General features: G+C 46.5%; 2 protein-coding genes across 3 annotated transcripts in view; one reads left to right on the top strand and one right to left on the bottom strand.

Moving 5' to 3' along the window:
• Window positions 1-3111, top strand: part of VPS50 (VPS50 subunit of EARP/GARPII complex) — a 49524-nt gene extending 46413 nt beyond the window's left edge. For both annotated transcript variants that reach the window (XM_054161080.1, XM_009907435.2), the window contains 2 exons: window positions 1390-1579; window positions 2815-3111. In XM_054161080.1, the coding sequence (XP_054017055.1) occupies window positions 1390-1579; window positions 2815-2934 (310 nt within the window). In that variant the 3' untranslated portion in view covers window positions 2935-3111. The remainder of the gene's footprint in view (window positions 1-1389; window positions 1580-2814) is intronic.
• Window positions 3112-12852: 9741 nt separating this feature from the next.
• CALCR (calcitonin receptor) overlaps window positions 12853-20299 on the bottom strand; it is a 45712-nt gene continuing 38265 nt past the window's right edge. Inside the window, exons 11-12 of the mRNA XM_009907455.2 lie at window positions 19409-19450; window positions 12853-14470 (exon numbers count right to left, since the gene is read on the bottom strand). Coding sequence (XP_009905757.1) covers window positions 14249-14470; window positions 19409-19450 — 264 coding nt within the window. The 3' untranslated portion in view covers window positions 12853-14248. The remainder of the gene's footprint in view (window positions 14471-19408; window positions 19451-20299) is intronic.

Genomic DNA, 20299 nt, shown 5'->3' on the forward strand with positions numbered 1-20299 from the left:
AGTATCCTTTCCTTTTGATCTTGACAAATGCAACTTCTTACCCATCTGAAAAACAGCACAGATCATTTTCCTCATTTGTGATCTATCACCCTGCTGCAGGCCTTCCTGGTATTACCCTGCCCTAAGCTCATCCTCTCTCTTTTCTTCTTTGAACTCAAACCTCTCACTAGATTTCTGTCAAACTCCTCTCATTAAAACATTAACCTCTCACAGGGATTAACCAGAGACACCACCCTTTGTCCTCTGGCTGTTGTGGGTGGTTTAGAACAAACAGCTTTGTGCCTTCCACTGTTGGCTGAGCTCCTGCTGACCATTCCTAAAGCTGCCAGGTTACCTTTCAGACCTCAGTGGTTGTCATCACTTGACAAAAGCCACTGTCTAGTGTGCTGGTCAGCACTGACTGAATTTCCTTTATCCCACTTCTATTAAGCTATTCAGTGTATGGTGTTTAGTGGTTTTTGGCAGGGGGGCAGTGGGGTTTTAGGTATTACTGGGTAAAAGGAGGTTCTGTGCTGCATCTGGGGAAGAACAGCCCCCAACCTGCACTGATCCATGGGGCTTGTGTGTTGGAGAGCAGCTCCAGGGAAAAGGATCTGGGCATCCTGGTGGACAACAGGATGATCATGAGCTAGGAATGTGCCCTTGTGGCCAAGAAGGACAATGTCTTCTTGGGCTGCATCATGAAAGCTGTGGCCAGTAGGTCAAGAAAGTTTCTTCTCCTCTGCTCTGCTCTGGTGAGGGCACATGTGGAGTATTGTGTCCAGTTCTGGGCTGTGCAGTTCAAGAAGGACAGGAGATGGTACAGCAAAGGGCTACAAAGATGCTGAGGGAACTGGAACATCTCATATGAGCAAAGCCTGAGAGAATTCTGGGCTTTTTAGCTTGGAGAAGACTGAGCGGCGATTCCAGCAATGCTGATCAGTACCTAAAGGCTTTGTTCAGTGGTGCCCAGTGACAGGACAAGAGGTAATGGGCAGAAACATAAACATAAGAAGTTCCATCTGAAGATTAGGAGGAGCTTTTTACTTCAAGGGTTTCAGAGCACTAGAACAGGCTGCCCAGAGAGGTGGTGGAGTCTCCATCTCTGGAGACATTCAAAACCCATCTGGACGTGTTCCTGTGTGACTTTCTCTAGGTGACCTAGCATTGGCAGGGGGGTTGGACTTGATGATCTCCAGGCATCCCTTCCAACCCCTACCATTCTCTGATTTTGTTCTGTAAGTGGGGCTAAAACTCATTATGCTAATGAAAATAAAACTCTACATCTGATACCCTAAAACCATCATCACATTCCTCCTTAAGGTGTGAAGGACTGAAGTTAAACAACTGTGAGCAGATGAATTTTTATTCCCTTCTCATTTTTACTCTCCACTCTGTTTCCCTTTGCAGTTATGCCAATGTGAAAAAGTGCAGCAATGAAGGACGTGCCTTGATGCAGCTGGACTTCCAACAATTCCTGATGAAACTGGAGAAGTTAACAGACATCAGGCCAATTCCAGATAAGGAATTTGTGGAGACCTACATTAAAGCTTACTACCTGACAGAGAATGACATGGACCGCTGGATCAAAGAGCACAGGGTAAGAGTCCTAAGCCATGTCCCAAAGCACCATGTCTGCACATCCCTTAAACACCTCCAGGGATGGTCATGCAACCTCTTTCCCTGCACAGCCCCTGCCAGACTTTGAGAACTCCTTCAGTGAAGAAAATGTTCCTAATGTCCAACATAGAATCACAGAACTGTTTTGGTTGGAAAGACCTCTAGGATCAGAGTTCAACCATCAACCCAACACCACCATGGCCACTAAACCATGTGCCCAAGTGCCATGGCCACACGTTTCTCGAACATCTCCAGGGATGGTGACTCCACCACCTCCCCAGGCAGCCTGTTCCAAAGCTTGCCAACTCTTGCAGCAAAGAAATTTTTCCTGTCTCCAACCTCAACCTCCCCTGGCACAATTTCAGGCCATTGCCTCTTACTCTGTCACCTGATACTAGGGAGAAGAGACCAACCTCCACCTCACTGCAACCTTTTCTCTACTATAACATCAAGAAGTACAATTTGAAATCACACCATGAAGTTTTACTGTGCCTTTAGGAGTAGCTTAAGCTAAGTTGTAAGGCTACATGGATAACAGCCATTACTTTTTTCCTCCCCTTCATTTAGTAGTAGTGAATCAGGATCAGCCTTGTCCTCCAGCAGAAGTCTTCATTTGTGTTTGACTGGTGTTAGGTCTAAAGGTAGTGCTGGCAAATGTGGTGTTTTGACAGGTGTTAAGAATTCTCATGGTAGTTTTTGCCATTTTCTCCTCCTTTATCGTATTTTATCTCCCCTAGAGACCATGTATTCAGCTCCCTTTGTTTGGAGACCCTGTATTCAGAAGCATCTAGTAGCTTACTGGGAATGAGAAGTCAAACTAGAAAAGCTCATCATCATCTGAGATAGCATTTAGGAAAAGGATGTGTTAACAGCTTATCCTATTTGTATTTCCCATCACATCTCCCCAGGAATGGAAAATGCATTAAAAATTTATTTATATTCCCAGAATTACTTTCTATCAACTCAGTCCAACACTCCTAAAGTCACAAACATTTTCCATTTGGATCTGCCATGTAGCAAAACATACTTTTGTCCTCTGCCTCAATTATGGAAACTCTCCAGACCTGACTTCACTACCACTTTGTATCTCCCTGGTATGCTGACTGCTTCTGTCAGTTGAAAAGTCCCCAGTGTGGACTTGGTCTGGGCTGAATCATTTTCTCTCTTTGCTTGCTGTTTTGTTCTATCATAACATGATCTGCTTTCATTTGTCAGGAATATTCCACTAAGCAGTTGACCAACCTGGTGAATGTTTGTCTGGGCTCCCACATCAACAAAAAGTCAAGACAGAAGCTGCTGGCTGCTATTGATGACATAGACAGACCTAAAAGATAACTGGGGACAGCTGCTTTCCTTGTGACTTGTACCTTCTTCTGTTGATCTGAAGCATGTAGATGGATCTCTCATGGACTAATGACAATACTCTCTTCAAAAAAATTGTGCATGACCTTTCTTAGCAGTACTGGAGACACTCTGAAATGGTGTAATGTTCTAAAACACGGGCAAAATGTTCTAAAACATGGCATAATGTTCTAAAATGTGGGGAAAGGGTTCTAAAATGTGGGCATAACATTCATCAATATGGGCAAAATGTTCATCAGTATGGGCAAAATGTTCATCAGTATGGGCATAATGTTCTCAAACATGGGGAAAATGGTTCTCTATGGGCAGGATGTTCTAAAATATAGGCACAATGATCTAAAATATGGGCATCATGTTCTGTAATAGAGGCAAAATGTTCTAAAAGGTGGGTAAAATGTTCTGTGTGGGCATCATGATCTAAAATGTGGGATAAAGTAGGTAAAATGTTCTGAACTATGGGCATGGTGTTCTAAAATACAGGCAGAATGTTCATAAACATGGGCAGAACATTCATAAATATGGGCAAAACATTCTGAAGTATGGGCAAAATGTTGTGGATGGGCATCATGTTCTAAACCATGGGCAAAATGTTCCTTGTGGGCATAATGTTCTGCCACGTGGCCATGATGTTCTAAACCATGACTTCTCTAATTCTTGTCCCTTGTATTTCTTCTTCCATTTCCCCCTTGCCCTCAGCAGAGGGATGCTCCGTGTGTGGGTGGTGAGCTGTATATTTTGCAAAGCTGTATCCTGTAAGTAAAATCCAAAGCAGAGAGAAACACATTGGCTCAATATACAGGTGATGCTCTTCTTTTAAACAAGAGGACTACTTGATTTCTTGCCTCCTTGCTTCCACCCTCGGAAATTGTGCTTTATGATGGACCAGTGTGAGCCAGAAGTCAATGTCCAGTCTTTGATCGGTGTCTACTTTGCATGTGGTTTAAGAGTGCAGACCAACTCATCTTAAAGCCTCTCATCTTCATCTGTATTTCAGAATTAATTCAGTCATATCAAAACTGATCAACTTCAGATGAATAGAAGGTAATAAATACTGTACACTAATGTAGTTTCTTGGTGAGACTTTATTTTCTAATTCACCAATGCAAAAAATGTCATTAACAAGAGAAATTAGTCCTGGGCCTTTAGTATTACTTCCCTTTGGTTCCTCTGCCAAGTCTTCCATCTTCTCAAGCAATAATGCCAGGGAACAGGAATAATGGGGTTTAGGCTGAAGTTTTGAACTAATACTAAGATGATTTTACTATTTCCTCCTCTGCTGTAGACACCCTGAATCACACAGAGTCACAGGATGTTAGGGCTTGGAAGGGAATTCCAAAGATCATCCAGTCCAGCCTCCCTACCAGAGCAGGATCACCTGGAGAAGTTCACACAGGAAGGCATCCAGGTGGGTTTTGAATGTCTACAGGGAAGAAGACTCCACAACCCCTCTGGGCAGCCTGCTCCAGGGCTCTGGCACCTGCACAGTGAAAAAGTTTTCCCTTCTGTTCCAATGGAACCTCCTCTGCTCCAACTTGCATCCATTGCCCTTTGTCCTATCATTGGACATCCCTGAGCAGAGCCTGGCTCCGTCCTCCCAGCACATCTTTATCAACATGAATGAGGGCACCCTTCAGGCTCCTCTGTTCCAAGCTAAAGAGCCCCAGCTCCCTCAGCCTGTCCTCACAGGGAGATGTTCCACTGCCTTCAGCATCTTTGTGGCTCTGCGCTGGACTCTCTCAAGCAGTTCCCTGAGGTCCTTCTTGAACTGAGGGGCCCAGAACTGGACACGATATTCCAAATGTGGCCTCACCACAGCCCTTCTAATACACCCCAGGATGCCCTTGGCCTACTTGGCCACAAGGGCACATTGCTGGCTCTTGGTCATTCTTGTCTACATCAAGACAACTTATACTGGCCCATGGAATGTCCCTGAGCGTGGAATGATGCTGAACAAAGCTTAATTGCTTGCCTGCCTGTTTGTCCTAGAAGTGGGTTTGTCAGAGCGTCTCTGACTCCCTTGAAGTGTCCAGGCTTCCTTTGATTTTCAATATGGAATAGTTTTGAGTTTAATTTGATTTTTTTATTCCATGAGACACTTTTGGTCACGCTCTCTGAGCTTTTAGAAGGAAATATGTAAGCACTGAGGTGAAATAATGGGGAAAATCATAGAATCACAGTGTGGTTTGGGTTGGAGGGGACCTTCCTGTAGGAAAAACATCTCTGTAGGGATTTTCCTGTGCTTTATTCCCCAGCAATAGAAGAGGTGATGTTATCTATCATGGTTTAGAAAGTGAGATATGCTTTATTGGGAGACAGACTTCTGAAGAGCCACAAGCTGTAAGGAGGCAAGACACTCGCAGATGAGAGCTCATCTTTATGATGATGTTCAATATGATTTCTAAGTAAAGGGAAAAGTGTTTTGGGGACCTAGTCAAGGCATTTTTCACTCAGGATTCAAGCCTTTATCTTCTTCTACATCACAGACTTTGTGGTCTCAAAAGTGTCTTCCAACCTTGGCAGTTCTGTGGTCAGAGGGCTTCATTGCATCAGTTCCTCATCCTATTCACATGTACCTGGAGCCTGTATTTTCCTCTCTAGACATCCAGAAATCCTGGGTTCACACAGGGACCCGGTCCAGAGCAGGCTGATGTGGGGAAAGTCTGCCTAGAGGAGTCCGTGGCAGCACTGCTGGCAAAGCTGATGTTGGGAGAGGTGACAAGGCTGCCACAAAGGCACCAGGCTCTACATGGGACATCTCAGGCCAGTTGTAGATGATCTGCTGGCTTTCTGAACCAAATGTTTGCTCTTCTGCCAGCAGAATAGCTTACCTCTGGGAAGAAAACACAGGAAACTCCAGGGACCACATGGACTTTATTGTCCTTGAAGGCTAAGTTGTTTTTCTTAAGGCACTGAGGTATGATCCAAGTGCCAGAATCAAGACAGGAAGGAGCTAGACCAGGAGAGGCAAGAAGGAGAGAGACAAACCCTACAATCTTGTTTGTTTACAGAACCTACAAAGCCCCTAAACCTTCCTTGCTTTATAAATAACTTTTTAATATTTTTTTCCTTAAGCCCAAGTCTGAGACTGTTCCAAATACAAAACTCAGGTGAAGAGATATGGAAGGTTTCTCTCCAGTGCCTGGCCAACCTTTTAAGAAAGCTATCAGTTCAGTGGGAAGTGATGAGATAATATCTCTAGAGAGGTTTTAATTATTGCCTTGAAGGCACCGAATGGTTTGATCAGCTTCAGTTGTCTGGGTGAATGGTCAGCCCCTAAGCTGGTAGGCTCTGATTAAGATTCCAGGTGATAAGTGCACACAAGTTGATGGGAACTAATCTCCTGTCTTGGGGCTGAGATGAATTTGTCTTTCAAAGGAGTGAACTGCATGCATAATTAAAACACATTTATTCACCTCTAATGAATGGTCAGCCTGAGTGACATATATGAGGGAAGGTTGGAAGCCTGCTCTTTGTAGAAGTCCTAGAACCATAGCATTGTCTTGGTTGGAAAAGACCTCTGAGATCATCAAGTGCAACCATTCTCCAGCTCTGCCAAACCTGGCGCTAAACCTTGTCCCTCAGCACCACTTCTCTGCCTCTTTTAAATGCCTTCAGGGATAGGGATTCAACCACCTCCTTGGGCAGCCTTGTGCTAGGGTTTGAGAACAACCTTCCTGCCCAAGGCACCTAGAGAAGGTCTCACAGGAACATGTCCAGGTGGGTTTGGAATGACTCCAGAGATGGAGACTCCACCACCTCTCTGGGCAACCTGCTCCAGTGCTCTAGCACCTTTAAATTAAAGAAGTTCCTCCTCATTTTTAGATGGAACTTCCTATGTTCAAGTTTGTGTCTATCACCCTGTCACTGTACAGCACTGAAAAGAGCCTGGTCCCATCCTCCTGACATCCACCCTTTGAGTATCAGCATTGGTGAGATCCTTCCTGAGTCTCCTCCAGGCTAGAAAGCCCTGATTCTCTCAGTCTTTCCCCATCACAGAGATGTTCCACTCCCCTCAGCATCTTTGTAGCCCTTTGCTGTACCCTCTCCAGCAGGTTCCTGTCCTTGAAGTGGGAGCCCTTAACTGGACACAGTACTCCAGATGTGAGGGCAGAGCAGAGGGAGAGGAGAACCACCCTTGACCTGCTGGCCACATGCTTCTTGCTTTACCCCATTCTGCCAAACCAGCCCATACCAGCTCTTGGTATCTATCTCAGATCACTGACTCACATTCAGGTTTATGGAAATGGGAAGGAAGAACAGGTTGAGTGCTTCCTTCTGGAAGGTACAGCAGGTGTTGTGTTTACAGAATCCATCATTCTTCCCTGTGAAGGCTATACCCACCTGGGTGCCAGGGAAGAATCAGAAGGGCTGAATGTGCATTGTCTGCTCTTTAGGGTGCCTGTTGTAGTGAAAATGATGCTGCTCCAAATAATTAGGGTGTACCAAAGAAGAAATACACAGATGCTACAAAGTGCTACCAAAAAGCTACATTTGCTCTGGAAGAAGACGTCTCTGGAAGATGTCCTTCCAGCCACTGCCGTCTCTGGCAAGCAAAGGGGCTGCTTGGACAAATCCCTGGTATTTTGCTTCCTGCAGTAACTCAGGACAGAAGGCAGACTGGGTTTTCCATGCATTGTGTCACAGAATTCTCATTTCTGGCTCAGCTGCCCTCCCCCAGCCCCCAGCTGACTGAAGTGGCAGTGTGATTGTTGTCAAGGCTCAGGGCTGGGCTGGCCACTAAACGAGTGGCAGAGGCTCTCCATGAACGCCTCTGCCTTCCCACAGGGAAGAGAAAGGGAATAAGGGAGAGGGGCTGATGGGGTGGGGAAGAAACTAAACCAGCTTTATTGAAAATGACAACACTAAAATGAAAGGGCTACAAGAAAGCCAGGAAGAGACTATTGACAAGGGCCTGGAGTGATAGAATGAGAGGCAATGGATTGAAGCTTAAGGAGGGGAGATTGAGACTGGAGATTAGGAACAAATTCTTTACAGTGAGGGTGGTAAGACAAAGGCTGCCCAGGGAGGTGGTGTTCAAGGGCAGGCTGGATGGGGCCTTGAGCAAGCTCAGCTGGGGGGAGGTGTCCCTGCCCATGGCAGGGGGGTTGGAACTGGGTGGTCTTTAAGGCCCCTTCCAACCCAAACCATTCTGTGATTCTATGAACTAGATACGAATAGATACAAACTCAGTAGTGGACCCAAACCCTGATGGCAGCTAGTCACTGTCGTCACTGATGCTGTGGCAGAAGTGCCAGACTGCACTGAGCAGCAGATGGAGCTTCAGGAACTTGTGGATCAGGATTGAAAGCAGAATGGACAGAGTCCTTCTCTGCTGGATATGGTTTAGTCAAGGACTTAACCAGTGTTAGGCTAATGACTGGACTTAATTATGATAGTGGTTTGGGTTGGAAGGGACTTTAAAGATCATCCAGTTTAAAGCCATTGCCTCTTGTCCTGTCATAGAATCATAGAATTGTTAGGGTTGGACGGGACCTCAAAGATCATCTGGTTCCAACCCCACTGTCATGGGCAGAGACACCTCACACTAGATCAGGTTGCTCAGAGCCACTGAGCATCTAAGTGACCCAGAGCACTGAGCCACTGTGCCTGCAGGCCTTTGCAAACAGTCCCTCTGCAGCCTTCTTGTAGCCTCCTTCAGGTACTGGCAGGCTGCTCTAAGGTCTCCCTGGAGCATTCTCTTCTCCAGGCCGAACAATCCCAGCTCCCTGCTGTTCCCAGAGCAGAGGTGCTCCAGCCCCCTGATCTTTTTTAAGATCTCTGGACCTTCTCCAACAGATCCAGGTCCTCAGTGATGACTTAATGATCTTGGAAGTCTTTTCCAGACAATAATTCTGTGATTCTGTATCAATGTTCCCTATGTTTACTGCAGATGAATACAGGAAATCCTTGACAATAAAGTCTAAACCCTTCTAAAAGAAAATGTTCTTCCTGCTAGGTTTTTATGCTCCCCTTGCAATGGTCCTTTAGGTGCCAGGCCAAGTGTCAGTGTATGAACCTATGCAGGGGTCATGAGGAGCTCACAGAGCCCTGCCACCATCACTGGGGAAGAGAAGAATGTTTCATGCTCTTTAGTAAGTGTTCTTGCTCCAGTGCCTTCAAGCCATATCATAGCTTCCCTCATTATGTTATTAGAGGAGTATATTTTCCCCTCTCTTTCCATCCGATGAGGAAAAAAAATGTCTTGTGTGGAAAGGAGCAGCTCCAATGTCCACCAGCTGAGAAAGAGCACTTGTGAAATTCATGTGCACCTTGCTGGGAAGGGCTGGAGCTCCTGCTTCAGATATTTTAGCCTTATGATGAAAGACATGAGACCATTAAAGATGAAAGGAATTGACTGCAGGTGTTTGTTCAGGGACTTGGCTGAAACAGGGTATGGTTTAAGTGAGGAAAAGTTATCTAGTGACTGGTCTTCAGAAGGCTTCATTGCAAAAGCTGTTGATGCTGAGGCAGGAGGCAAAACTGAGCAGTGATGGCCCAGGTCATAGAATCATGGAATTGTTTCAGTTAGAAGAGACCTCTAGGATCATCGAGTTCAACCATCCACCCAACACCACCGTGGCCATTAAACTGTGTCCCAAAGTGCCATGTCCACACCTTCCTGAACACCACCACCTTCCTGGGCAGCCTGTTCCAGTGGCTGAATGCCATGGGCACTGCTGGGCAAAGCTGCTTCCTCAGTCCTGCTCTGTGGATTTGAATGCCATGTGGCACACACAGGATGCCTTAGAAGCCCACAGGGCTTGGCCAGGCAGGAGGGAAATGTCCTGGAAAAGGGCTGGACTCAGATGGTAAACCCAAGGACCAGCCTCTGCTGTCCTCTGCTTTTTACTGCTGTGGACCTGGGTCAGACTGGATGACCTTAAAAAGGCCTTTTCTGACCAAAATGATTCTATTTTTCTATGAGGAGCTCAAGAAGCTGGAAGGTGTTCACTTTTCCTGTTTGCTGGTAGAGCCATCAGTCTTGATCTGAGCTGGCAAACACACCAGGCCTTTGCACCACTGTCTGGAATGATTTTCCTCACTGACTGAGCAACGGAGCCTCTTGGGAGCATCTCTTGGAGACAAACCCAACAGCTTTTTCTCCTCAGCCTATTAATTAGAACTGCCACATTCTGCCTGTTGAGATGTCCTTTGAAGGCAGTGGGAACATGGACAGCTGATTTTGGCCTAAGGAGGTGTTAGATCCAGAAGCAACATGATGCTCCTCTTGCAGAGAGTTTGAGTCCTAAGGGTTTGTCCACCTGGCTGACAGCAGAGTCAGAAAACCAAAACATTTTTCCTACATCTTTCCACTGAGTTTATCTACAAATGATCCAAAGACAGTTAAACTTACTCTGCTCTTTGTAACTTCTCTGCAGTGCCTCAAATTTGCAAAGCTTCAGAGAAAACCAGAACTTGTCCTAAGATGCCCTTCTGGCTTACATCATTTGCTTACTGAAGGGACAGAGAGGACACTCAGCCAGTTTGCTGATAGCATAGAACTGGGGGCAGAGGCTGACACCCCACCAGGCTGTGCTCCCATCCAGAATGACCTGGGCAGGCTGGAGAAAAACCTCATGATGATCAACAAGGGCAAATGTAGAGTCCTGGACAGGGGGAAGAACAATCCCCTGCACCAGTACAGGCTGGGGGCAGGCCTGCTGGAGAGCAGCTTGTTCATTTACTTGTTCATTGCTCTTGAAAGCAGGGGGAGAAGACTAAGTGAGCTCCTGCAGCAACATTAAGTAGCCTCAGAAGATTTCTTTACTGGTGCAGATGTGGGGCTTCTCTTTGAGGTGGGGATTGGGCTTTTCTCCTAGTATCAGGAAATGCCCTGAAATTGTGCCAGGGGAGGGTTAGGTTGGAGATGAGGAAGAAGTTCTTTGCTGCAAGAGTGGTCAGGCATTGGAACAGGATGCCCAGAAAGGTGGTGGAGGCACCATCCCAGGAGCTGTTCAAGAAGTGTGTGGCCATGGCACTTGGGGACATGGTTTAATGGCTGTGGTGGGTTGATGGTTGGACTGGATGATCTTGGAGGGCTTTTCTAACTGAACCAATTCTGTATTTCTGCAATCAGCTTTAAAGCTGTTCTGCTGCAGGCAGGGCAGTGCCTGCTCCACAGCAGCATCCACATGGGGATGTTCTTGCTATGTCTGAAACAGAAACTGGTGCTGACAGTGTGATCATCTCATCCATCTGGTTGTCTGCTCCTGTATCAAACACCTGTGTGGCTGACTCCAAAAGCCCTGTCAGACTTATGAGGACATATTTGTTCAAAAGGTAGCCAAAAGATCTCTGGAGCCTTCAAGTGAAAGCACTGGGCTCCCATGGGGACCTTACACCTCCCAGATGTCTCTTACCTGCTGTCAGATGCCAGCTGGTATGTGTTTGGCATCTCAAACACAGCTACGAAGAACTGCAACACCAGGACAGGACTGAAAGGAGTTAACTGTTGTTTAGTTGACTCAGTTAATTCACTTCTATTGCTTATTTCTTGAAACCTCAGCTTTAAGCATTTTGGTTCAGGTGGCATGAAGGGGCAATGCTAGAGGGGCAATGAAACCAGTGAGGGGTCTAGAGAACAGGTCTAGTGAGGAGCAGCTGAGAGCCCTGGTGCTGTTTAGCCTGCAGAAGAGGAGCCTGAGAGGGGATCTTCTGAATGCTTATCAATATCTAAAGTGTGGAGGTCGGAGGAGGGGGCTGGGCTCTTTTGAGTTGTGCTCAAAGACAGGACAAGGGGCAGGGGGAACAAACTAGAACACAGGAGGTTTCACTTGAACTTAAGCAAAATCTTCTTGACTGTGAGGGTGACAGAGCCCTGGAGCAGGCTGCATGGAGAGGCTGTGGAGTCTCCTCCAGAGACTTTCAAAACCTGCCTGGACACATTCTTGTGCAGCCTGCTCTGGGTGACCCTGGTTTATCAGGGGGATTGGACTCAATGTTCTGCAGAGCTCACTTCCAACCACCACAATTCTGTGATTCCATGTATGCTAAACCAAAATTTTCATAGCCACAAACCTCCATCACTGTCCTGAAGCCAAAGCTGCTACCAGGACTGATGCAATGACAGCGTTTCTACCACCTGAAGTGCAAAGCAAGATCCTAAATCCCACATCCAAATGTGGCTTTTCAGAAGAACTGTACTGACCAGAACAAGAAAATCTCGCTAGTGAAGAAAGCAAACCACCACTGGAAGGGCGAAGTATTTCCATTTGGTACGTCCACATGAACAGAACAAACTTGAAAGGAGCTTGGACTGACATGTTGTAACCATGTAGATGTTAAACCAGCATGTTCCTTATTGAACTGTCTCTACTGTGCCCCCTTCTACAATCAGCTCATTTGTGTCTTTAAACAATAAGAATGCCTTCTGGAGCTCTCCAGGGAAGTGTGGTGTGCCCCAAAGCTCTTCAGAAACCAGCATTCACTGCAGAACTGCCAGTGATTGAATCCTCCTCTGCCCATTGTTTGCTGGCAAAAGTAGAAATAGGATAATGTAGATAAGTGATAAGTAGTGCTGTTGTCTGAAAAAAATACCTGCCTGTGTTCCTTGGAGGCTGAAAAACAGCTGGGTGGCTTCCACAAATGCACAGCATCCTGTCCTCTTGGCACTGACCCACTGGATTAACCACGCCATGATCTGTGCTGTTGGGGACAGTTAGTTCTTGTTCCCCAGATCCTTTCTTCTACTGTTGCAGCACCAGCAGCTCAGCCTTGGCCACATGGATGCATGCTCTTGTAAAGCTGGGTTTACACCTGTCCCTCATCTCCAGAGGTCCTTTCCAGCCCCTGCCTTTCTCTGATTCTGTCATCAGGTGCAGGTGTATTAGCAGGAAAACCAAATGGGGACTGACAACTTTCCAGCTTCCTTCAAAGACTGATGAAGATCTTGAAGCTGTTAGCATGTGAAATGGCCCACACACATCTCAGCCAAGGGCTGGAGTGGGAAAGCTGCTGGGAATTTTTTTCAGAGGGATGCAGGCAGGAATGGCATTAACTTCATCAGACAGCTTATGCATCAAACTCCATAGGAGTCACAGCCCTTCCAAAGCCTCCTTGGTGTTGCAGGTTTTTGCATTTAGCTTCCTGTGGGCCAAGCCAGATATTCCATTTATTCCGTGAGCTGCAGAACCTCTGCAGGGACAGCTTTGTAACTTCTCACTGCAGATTAGCTTCTCTCTGACCTGATTTCTGCCTCAGTAATCACAGACTAACTATGCTTTGAACATGTGCTCAAAGGTGCTTATTACTCACAAAACTCTGCATCGTGTTTTGCTGATGACAGCCTCACACATGAGATCATCACCATCAACAACCAGGGACTCAGAGCAGCAATCAGACTCTAAAGATAGCTGCTTCCCGTGCGCAGACATCAGCTTCTCCCTTCTTCCCTGGGATTCTTTACTGCCTTGATCATAATTTTATCCCAGCATCCATCTCAGAATGGCCAGGAAAGAAAAATCACCGTTTCCAAACTAATGTCCCAGTTCATTCAGAGTGAAAGAATTGTGCCTTGGTGATGAGCTTCTGGGTGCAGCAGCAGGTTGACAATTTTCTCTATAAGTATTCAGGAGCCACCAATATTGTTAAAAACTCTTCTGAGATGCCTTCAGGACTTGTGTGAAGCAGCCTAAAGATCCAGCTTGTTTCTCTGGGGGTGTTGTGATCCTGGTATGCAATGACCTCTTCACCTTGATTTCCTTACGTGCTTGCTGATAGGATGGTAACATTTTGGGATAGCCTTTGGGGATAGCAAATTTTTGGTCTGTCCTTTGGAGACCATCAAGATTTGACTACTTAGGAGTGACTCTCCTCTTTGATTTGTCTTGCAGCATGCAAAATCTTTTGAGGTGTTACCAAGCTCATTAAAAGGGGACAAGTGAAAGACTCCAAGCCAGTTACATCTTCTGAAAGCTGATAGGTCAAAATCTGCTGTTGAAGAAAAGAACCAAAAGCAAAACTTGCTGGAAGTTTCCAGTTGCCACTTCCTGGTTCTTCCTTTGCTGTTTGCTACCTGGCACTGTTGTCCCTTCACACAGTTGGTATCAGGAGGTACGGAGATAACACAGCCTGGTGGGCAGGCCCACGTTTCCTCCCTGCTGCACAGCACAGGAAGAAATGCTGTTCACAGGTCATTACTTGCAGAGGCTGATGTGGTTTGAGCAAGGTGTACCTTTCAGCTGGTCTTGCCCTCTCCCATGTGGCTTGGATTTCCACTCCTACCCTTCTTCCTACTTTGTTCACAAGCAGAACATGAAATGGTGTGTTTACAGTGGATGGTGCTGAGCTAGGCAGATGTCTCTCCAGATTTTAGTGCAACGAGTTCAGAGTCCTCTGTGTATCTCCCATTGAACTGTTCATTGTTGGAGTCATGGTGGTAGAGGTAAACTGGGACCTCTGAGATGGATGTGGCAGTGCAGGAGGTAGATCGCGTGGAGCAGTGCTCTCGGCGCCTTTGGCCCCACTGGGTTTTGTATTGTGTCCATTGCCTCTTCAGAGCTCCTTGTACCTGGGAAAGATACACAGAGGTGGGCTGAGGCAGGATCATCACAGCCATTTGAAAATATGCTGCATGAAATAGAACAACATAAGAAAGGGGAAGAGGGCAAGGAGGAGAGGAGAAGAGGGCAGGGAAAGGAAAAGAACAACAAGAAGAAAAGGAAAATGAGCAAGAATAGAAAATAAAAAGACAAAAAGAAGAAAAAGACAAAGAAGGAAACAAAAAAGAAAAAGGAACAAGTACCCCATGAGGCAGCAATGTTCCCTTGTGATCAAGAAGGACAGTGGTGTCCTGTGATGTATCAAGAAGAGTGTAGTCAGCAGGTTAGGGAGGTTTTCCCCCTCTGCTCTGTCCTGGTGAGATTGCACCTGGAGTCTGCACCCAGTCCTGGGCTGCCAGTTCAAGAGGGACAAGGGAACTACTGAAAGAGGCCAATGGAGGCCCAGGAAGATGCTGAGGGGACTGAAGCATCTCTCTGATGAGGAGAGGCTGAAAGACATGGGGCTTTTCAGCCTGGAAAAGAGCAGCCTGAGAGGGGTTCAAGTTTCACTTGAACTTAAGGAGAAACTTCTTTGGTGTGAGGGTGTTGGAGCCCTGGAGCAGGCTGCCCAGAGAGGTTGCGGAGTCTCCTTCTCTAGAGACTTTCAAAACCTGTCTGGACATGCTCCTGTGTGACCTGCTCTAGGCAAACCTGCTTTAGCAGAGGGGCTGGATTAGGTGATCTCCAGAGGTCCCTCCCAACCCTTCCCTCTTAAGTTTCAATGACTTTTGCCCAAGGACCAGTCTGAAATCACTCTCCAGGCCCCGTGCAGCACAATGTCTTTGACTCCTGCAGATGAACCAGGAAGACTTTGATCTTTACCAAGCCTCTGCAGCTCAAATCACTCTCAACAGGTATGGAACAAAATGGCATCTATTCCCCACCCACAGCTGCCTGCAGGAAAGCTGCTTCATGTCACGTAAGGACAAAGCTCCATAGGAGCTGCTATGAACCCGAGATGCTCAGTTTCCAGCAGGCTCATGCAGCATGCCAGGAGTGGATATTTCAATGGCTTTGGCCTTTTGTTTTTAATGCAAGATGCAAGCCAAGGTTTGAGGGTTGATACTATAAATCCTAACTCTTGCAAGTAGCTGCACTGCCTTTGGTATGACTGCTGCCTTGAATAAACAAACCTTGGCTGGACTAGGCCTTTGAAACTAACTCAAAATGATGTCCATGCACTTTTCCCATCAGTAGCTCTTTTTTTGCTATTGGTTAGCTCAAGACAAAGTGAAGAGTTCTTTTCCTAGTCACTTTCTAACCCATAAAGAAGGAAAAAAAAAATCTGAGTGTAGGCTCATTGGGTACCAAGAACACAAAAGGCTTCTGATTACAACAAAGGTAACAAAGGTTTCATTACTGGGGCTGGGAGGAAAGCTTGTGATGTCAATATTCAGATGTAAAGTCAAACAGCTTCATGCTGGGATGGACTCACAGAGTCATTTAGGTTGGAAAAGCCATTTAAGGTCATCAAGTCCAACCATTCTCTATCTCTATGAGGTCTGCTCTTGCATCTGCTGTGAAGGTGATGAGCTGCTACTGAGCTCTCAAACTGCTCTCAGTTGAACTGGAGTCTGATGGGCCACCAAGGCAACCATGAGTCAGAAGATGATAACATGGTTAAGTGCAGAGGGAGGAATAATGTCCCTGAGCCTTACAAAAGCTTCACTGAAGAGTTTATTTTTCTTTTAAAGTAGAGCGGGGTAGATTGAGATGAGACATTAGGAAGAAGTGGTGAGACCCTGGAAGGAGTTGGCCAGAGCAGGTGTGGAGGCTTTATGCCTGGAAGTGTTTAAGACCAGACTGGATGAAGCTTTGAGCAGCTGGTCTAGTAGGAGGTGTCCCTACCCATGGCAGGGGGTTGGAACGAGATGATCTCTAAGGTCCCTTCCAACCCAAATCATTCTGTGATTCTTCTCAGAAGACAGTGATACTTGAATTGTCTGTATGGTCAGGGGGACAACAGGCACATCTCTCCCAGTTCAGCCCATGGTTGGAAGTGGCATTAGTCAGGTTTAGAAGGCTCCATGGACCAGTAAGAGCAGGTGGTGGAAGTAGCTGTGTTTTCATTCTCCCCTGAACTGCTGGCCTGTACAGAACCCAGCCACAAAGAGATGATGGATGGCAGAAGCTACTGCATTTGAATGAAGCAAGGTGCTGACCTAGATTTCTGCCATGATGCCAAGGACCTCAGATGATCACAGGTCAGTGCCAACTAAAACTCTTCAGGCATGCATTTGAACTGTGTAAGCAGCATTGCTGACAATCACATGCAAAACCACAAGGTCTTAATGACCAAGGAGGCTCCTGGGGACCAGGAGAGGTAGGGTGGTGCCTGTCACACTTTCTGCTGTGGCAGCAGATGGAAGAAAGGCCAAAGAGATGAAGAGCTTGTGGTTGGTTGCTCTCCAGGACTTTCCAGTTTTCCTGTTCTCTGTCAGCCATTCACACCTCCTTGGCACACAAGAGAGCTGACTGATTCTTTTCCAAACAGACTTTCCAATTTGTTGGCCAGTCTTGCAGTCTAGAAGAAACCTCAAGCCTGGAAACATGGTCTGGTGAGTAGGCTATGGCAGAGACCTTGTACTATCTGTACAACACTGTTGTTGTTGGCCAGAGAATTCACTGAAGTTCTACATGAAAACAGAGCAGATCTATCATCTTAGAAGTCCAGACCCAATGCATTGTTGATGTCTTCTTCCACATGAGCACAGGCATCAAAACTGCTTCTTAGTACTCTGTTTACATCTGTGTCTCTAAGATGGGCTCATGGTTCTGAAGTGATGGTGGTGAGGCAGTAGGTGATGAATGCAACATAAACCACTGCCTACTGGTACTGACCTTACCACTGTTTGTCCTGGCTAAGCTTCATGGATTTTAGCCTTCAAGTTAAAGGAAAAAGTACACCCCAAAGTATCCAACCACTTGTGGTACTAAAATTAATCTGCTTGCCCCACATTGAATTTTTCTCATGAGGAATAAATTTTGAGCTCCATGGCAGGAGATGTATACACCAGCTTGGAAACAATGTCCTACCATGACTAAAGACCAGGCTGGGGCTTTGGTCCATGTCCTACCACACACAGGAAGACTGGGGCAAGTTATCTCAGTTTACATCTCTTGAGCAGCCAAACTCACCAAGGTTCTCCCAAAGAGGGAGAATCAAAAGCCTTTCTGAGATTCCAGGCAATGGAGACTGGACTTTTTTGGAAAGTGATGACAGTAAGGGAGATGGAGAAAGGTGGTGGTAGCCTGCAGATCCTGGGGACAGAAATGTGGTAGGAAAAGAGAGCTGGACATCTCTCCAACATTGATTAATTAGACCCATGACACCACAAAAGATGCAGGTGCTGAGAGACGTGGTTGAGCACCAGCCTTGGAGGACTTAGAGAATAGTTGGACTGGATGACCTTAAAGGGCTTTTCCAGCCAAAATGATTCACAGAATCACAGAATGTCAGGGGCTGGAAGGGACCTCTAGAGATCATCTAGTCCACCCCCCCTGCCAAAGCAGGATCACCTATACCAAATGACACAGGAACTCATCCAGGCAGTTCTTGAATATCTCCAGAGAGGGAGACTCCACAACCCCCCTGAATGGCCTGCTCCAGTGTTCTGTCACCCTCACAGTGAAATAATTCTTCCTCCTGTTTCCATGCCTCAACTTTCACCCACTGCCCCTTGTCTTGTCACTGGGCATCACCAAGCAGAGCCTGGCTCCATCCTCTTGGCACTCACCCTTTACATATTTATAAACATTAGTGAGGTCACCCCTCAGTCTCCTCTTCTTCAAGCTAAAGAGCCCCAGCTCCCTCAGTCTCTCCCTGTAGGGAAGATGTTCCATTCCCTTAATAATGTTCATGGCTTTGCACTGGACTCTCTCAAGCAGTCCCCTGAAGTTCTTCCTGTATTAAGGGTCCCACAGCTGAATACTCCAGATACTCCAGATGTGGCCTCACCAGGGCAGATCAGAGAATGAATAGAACCTCTCCCAACCTACTGACCACACCCCTTCTAATCCACCCCAGGATACCATTGCCCCCCCTGGCCACAAGAGCACATTGATGGCTCATGGTCAGCCTTCCATCCAGTAGGACCCCAAGTACTTTTCCCCGTCACTGTTCTCCAGCAGGTCAGTCCCCAACCTATACTGGTAGAGAAAGCCGAGAAGGTGATCTGATCAACTTCTAAAAACACTTGAGGGGTAGGTGTCAAGATGAAGGTGCCAGGCTCTTCTCAGTGATGGCCAGTATCATTCTATGCTTCTATCTCATTTGGTGCCATCTGAGACAGGGATCTGCTGGAGAAAGTCCAGCAAAGGCTAAGAGGATGATTGGGGGACTAAAACATCTCTGCTATGAAGAAAGACTGAGAGCCCTGGGGCTGTTTAGCCTGCAGAGAAGGCTGAGAGGGGATCCATTCAATGTCTGTAAATATCTGAGGGGTGGATGTCAAGATGTAAGTGACAGGCTCTTTTCAGTGGTGCTCAGTGATAGCACAAGGAACAACAGATGCAAGCTGGAACACAGGAGGTTCCATCTCAACATGAGGAGAAGCTTTACTGCGAGGGTGGCAGAACACTGGTGCAGGCTGCCTAGAGAGGTTGTAGAGTCTTCTGCAGACTGTCAGAACCTAGCTGATCCTGCTCTGGCTGGGGGGTTGGACTGGATGACCTCTGAAGGTCCCTTCCAACCCCTTCCATTCTGTGATCTGCTTTGTAATGGCAACACTCCTGATTCACCTGCACAAAGCTTTCAGAAATGCACACTGCTGCTTTTATGTAGAGAGTAAGAAGTGGGCTAGTGTGGTTGGAAAGCCTGCAGCACAGCACGCTTTATTTCTGCGATAGTGCCCAGCACAGTGACTACTCATCAGGTCCTCATCCTGTGCTCCATTTCAGGTACTCACCTCACCATTGAAGAAGCAGAATATAGTTGCCACAAGTAAGCCCTAAGAGAAAGGAAAAGAATTTAGAGATCAGAATATACAAATTGATTGGAAATTTGGACTTGATGGATAGTAAAGAACAGCATTCAAATCATGGAATTGTTTGGGTTGGAAAAGCCATTTTAAGATCATTGAGCCCAACCATTATCAAACTTGACCAAGCCTGGTACTAAACCATGTCCTTCAGCACCACATCTCTGCCTCTTTGAAACATCTCCAAGGATGGAGCTTCAACCACCTCCCTGGGGAGCCTGTTCCAGGCTTTGAGAACCCTTTTGGTCAAGAAGTTTATTCTAATATCCAACCTAGACCTCCCTTGGTGCAACCTGTGGCCATTTCCTCTCATCACTTGTCACTAGGGAGAAGAGACTAACCCCCAGCTCACTCCAACTCAACCAGGTCCGTAGAGCTATAACACAGCTCTGTTGCTACGCCATGGAGGTCCAGTTGGTGTGGTGGAGAAGTAGCCCCTATAGCCCCCAAATCATTAACTGATGATCTAAAACATCTTTTCCAGCCTAAACAATTTGAAAATGGACTTAGCAAAGTTAGACTTCATGATTGCAAAGGTCTTTGCCAGCCTAAGTAACTCAAATACTTTTGCTTAAAATGCACTTGGTAGCGTTAAGCTCATGGTTGGACTTGAGGATCTCAAAGGTCTTTTCCAACCAAAATGATTCTGTGATTCATAGAATGGTTTGGGTTGGAAGATCATCCAGTTTCACCCCTGCTGCCATGGGTAGGGACACGTCCCTCTAGACCAGGTTGCTCAGGACCTCATAGTGCAAAAAGAGCAAGACAATTCTACAGCAGACTGGCTCCTACTATTCAAAAATGACTTCAAGCAGAGGA

This window comes from Dryobates pubescens, chromosome 4, assembly GCF_014839835.1.
Source record: "Dryobates pubescens isolate bDryPub1 chromosome 4, bDryPub1.pri, whole genome shotgun sequence".
Taxonomy (NCBI): domain Eukaryota; kingdom Metazoa; phylum Chordata; class Aves; order Piciformes; family Picidae; genus Dryobates; species Dryobates pubescens.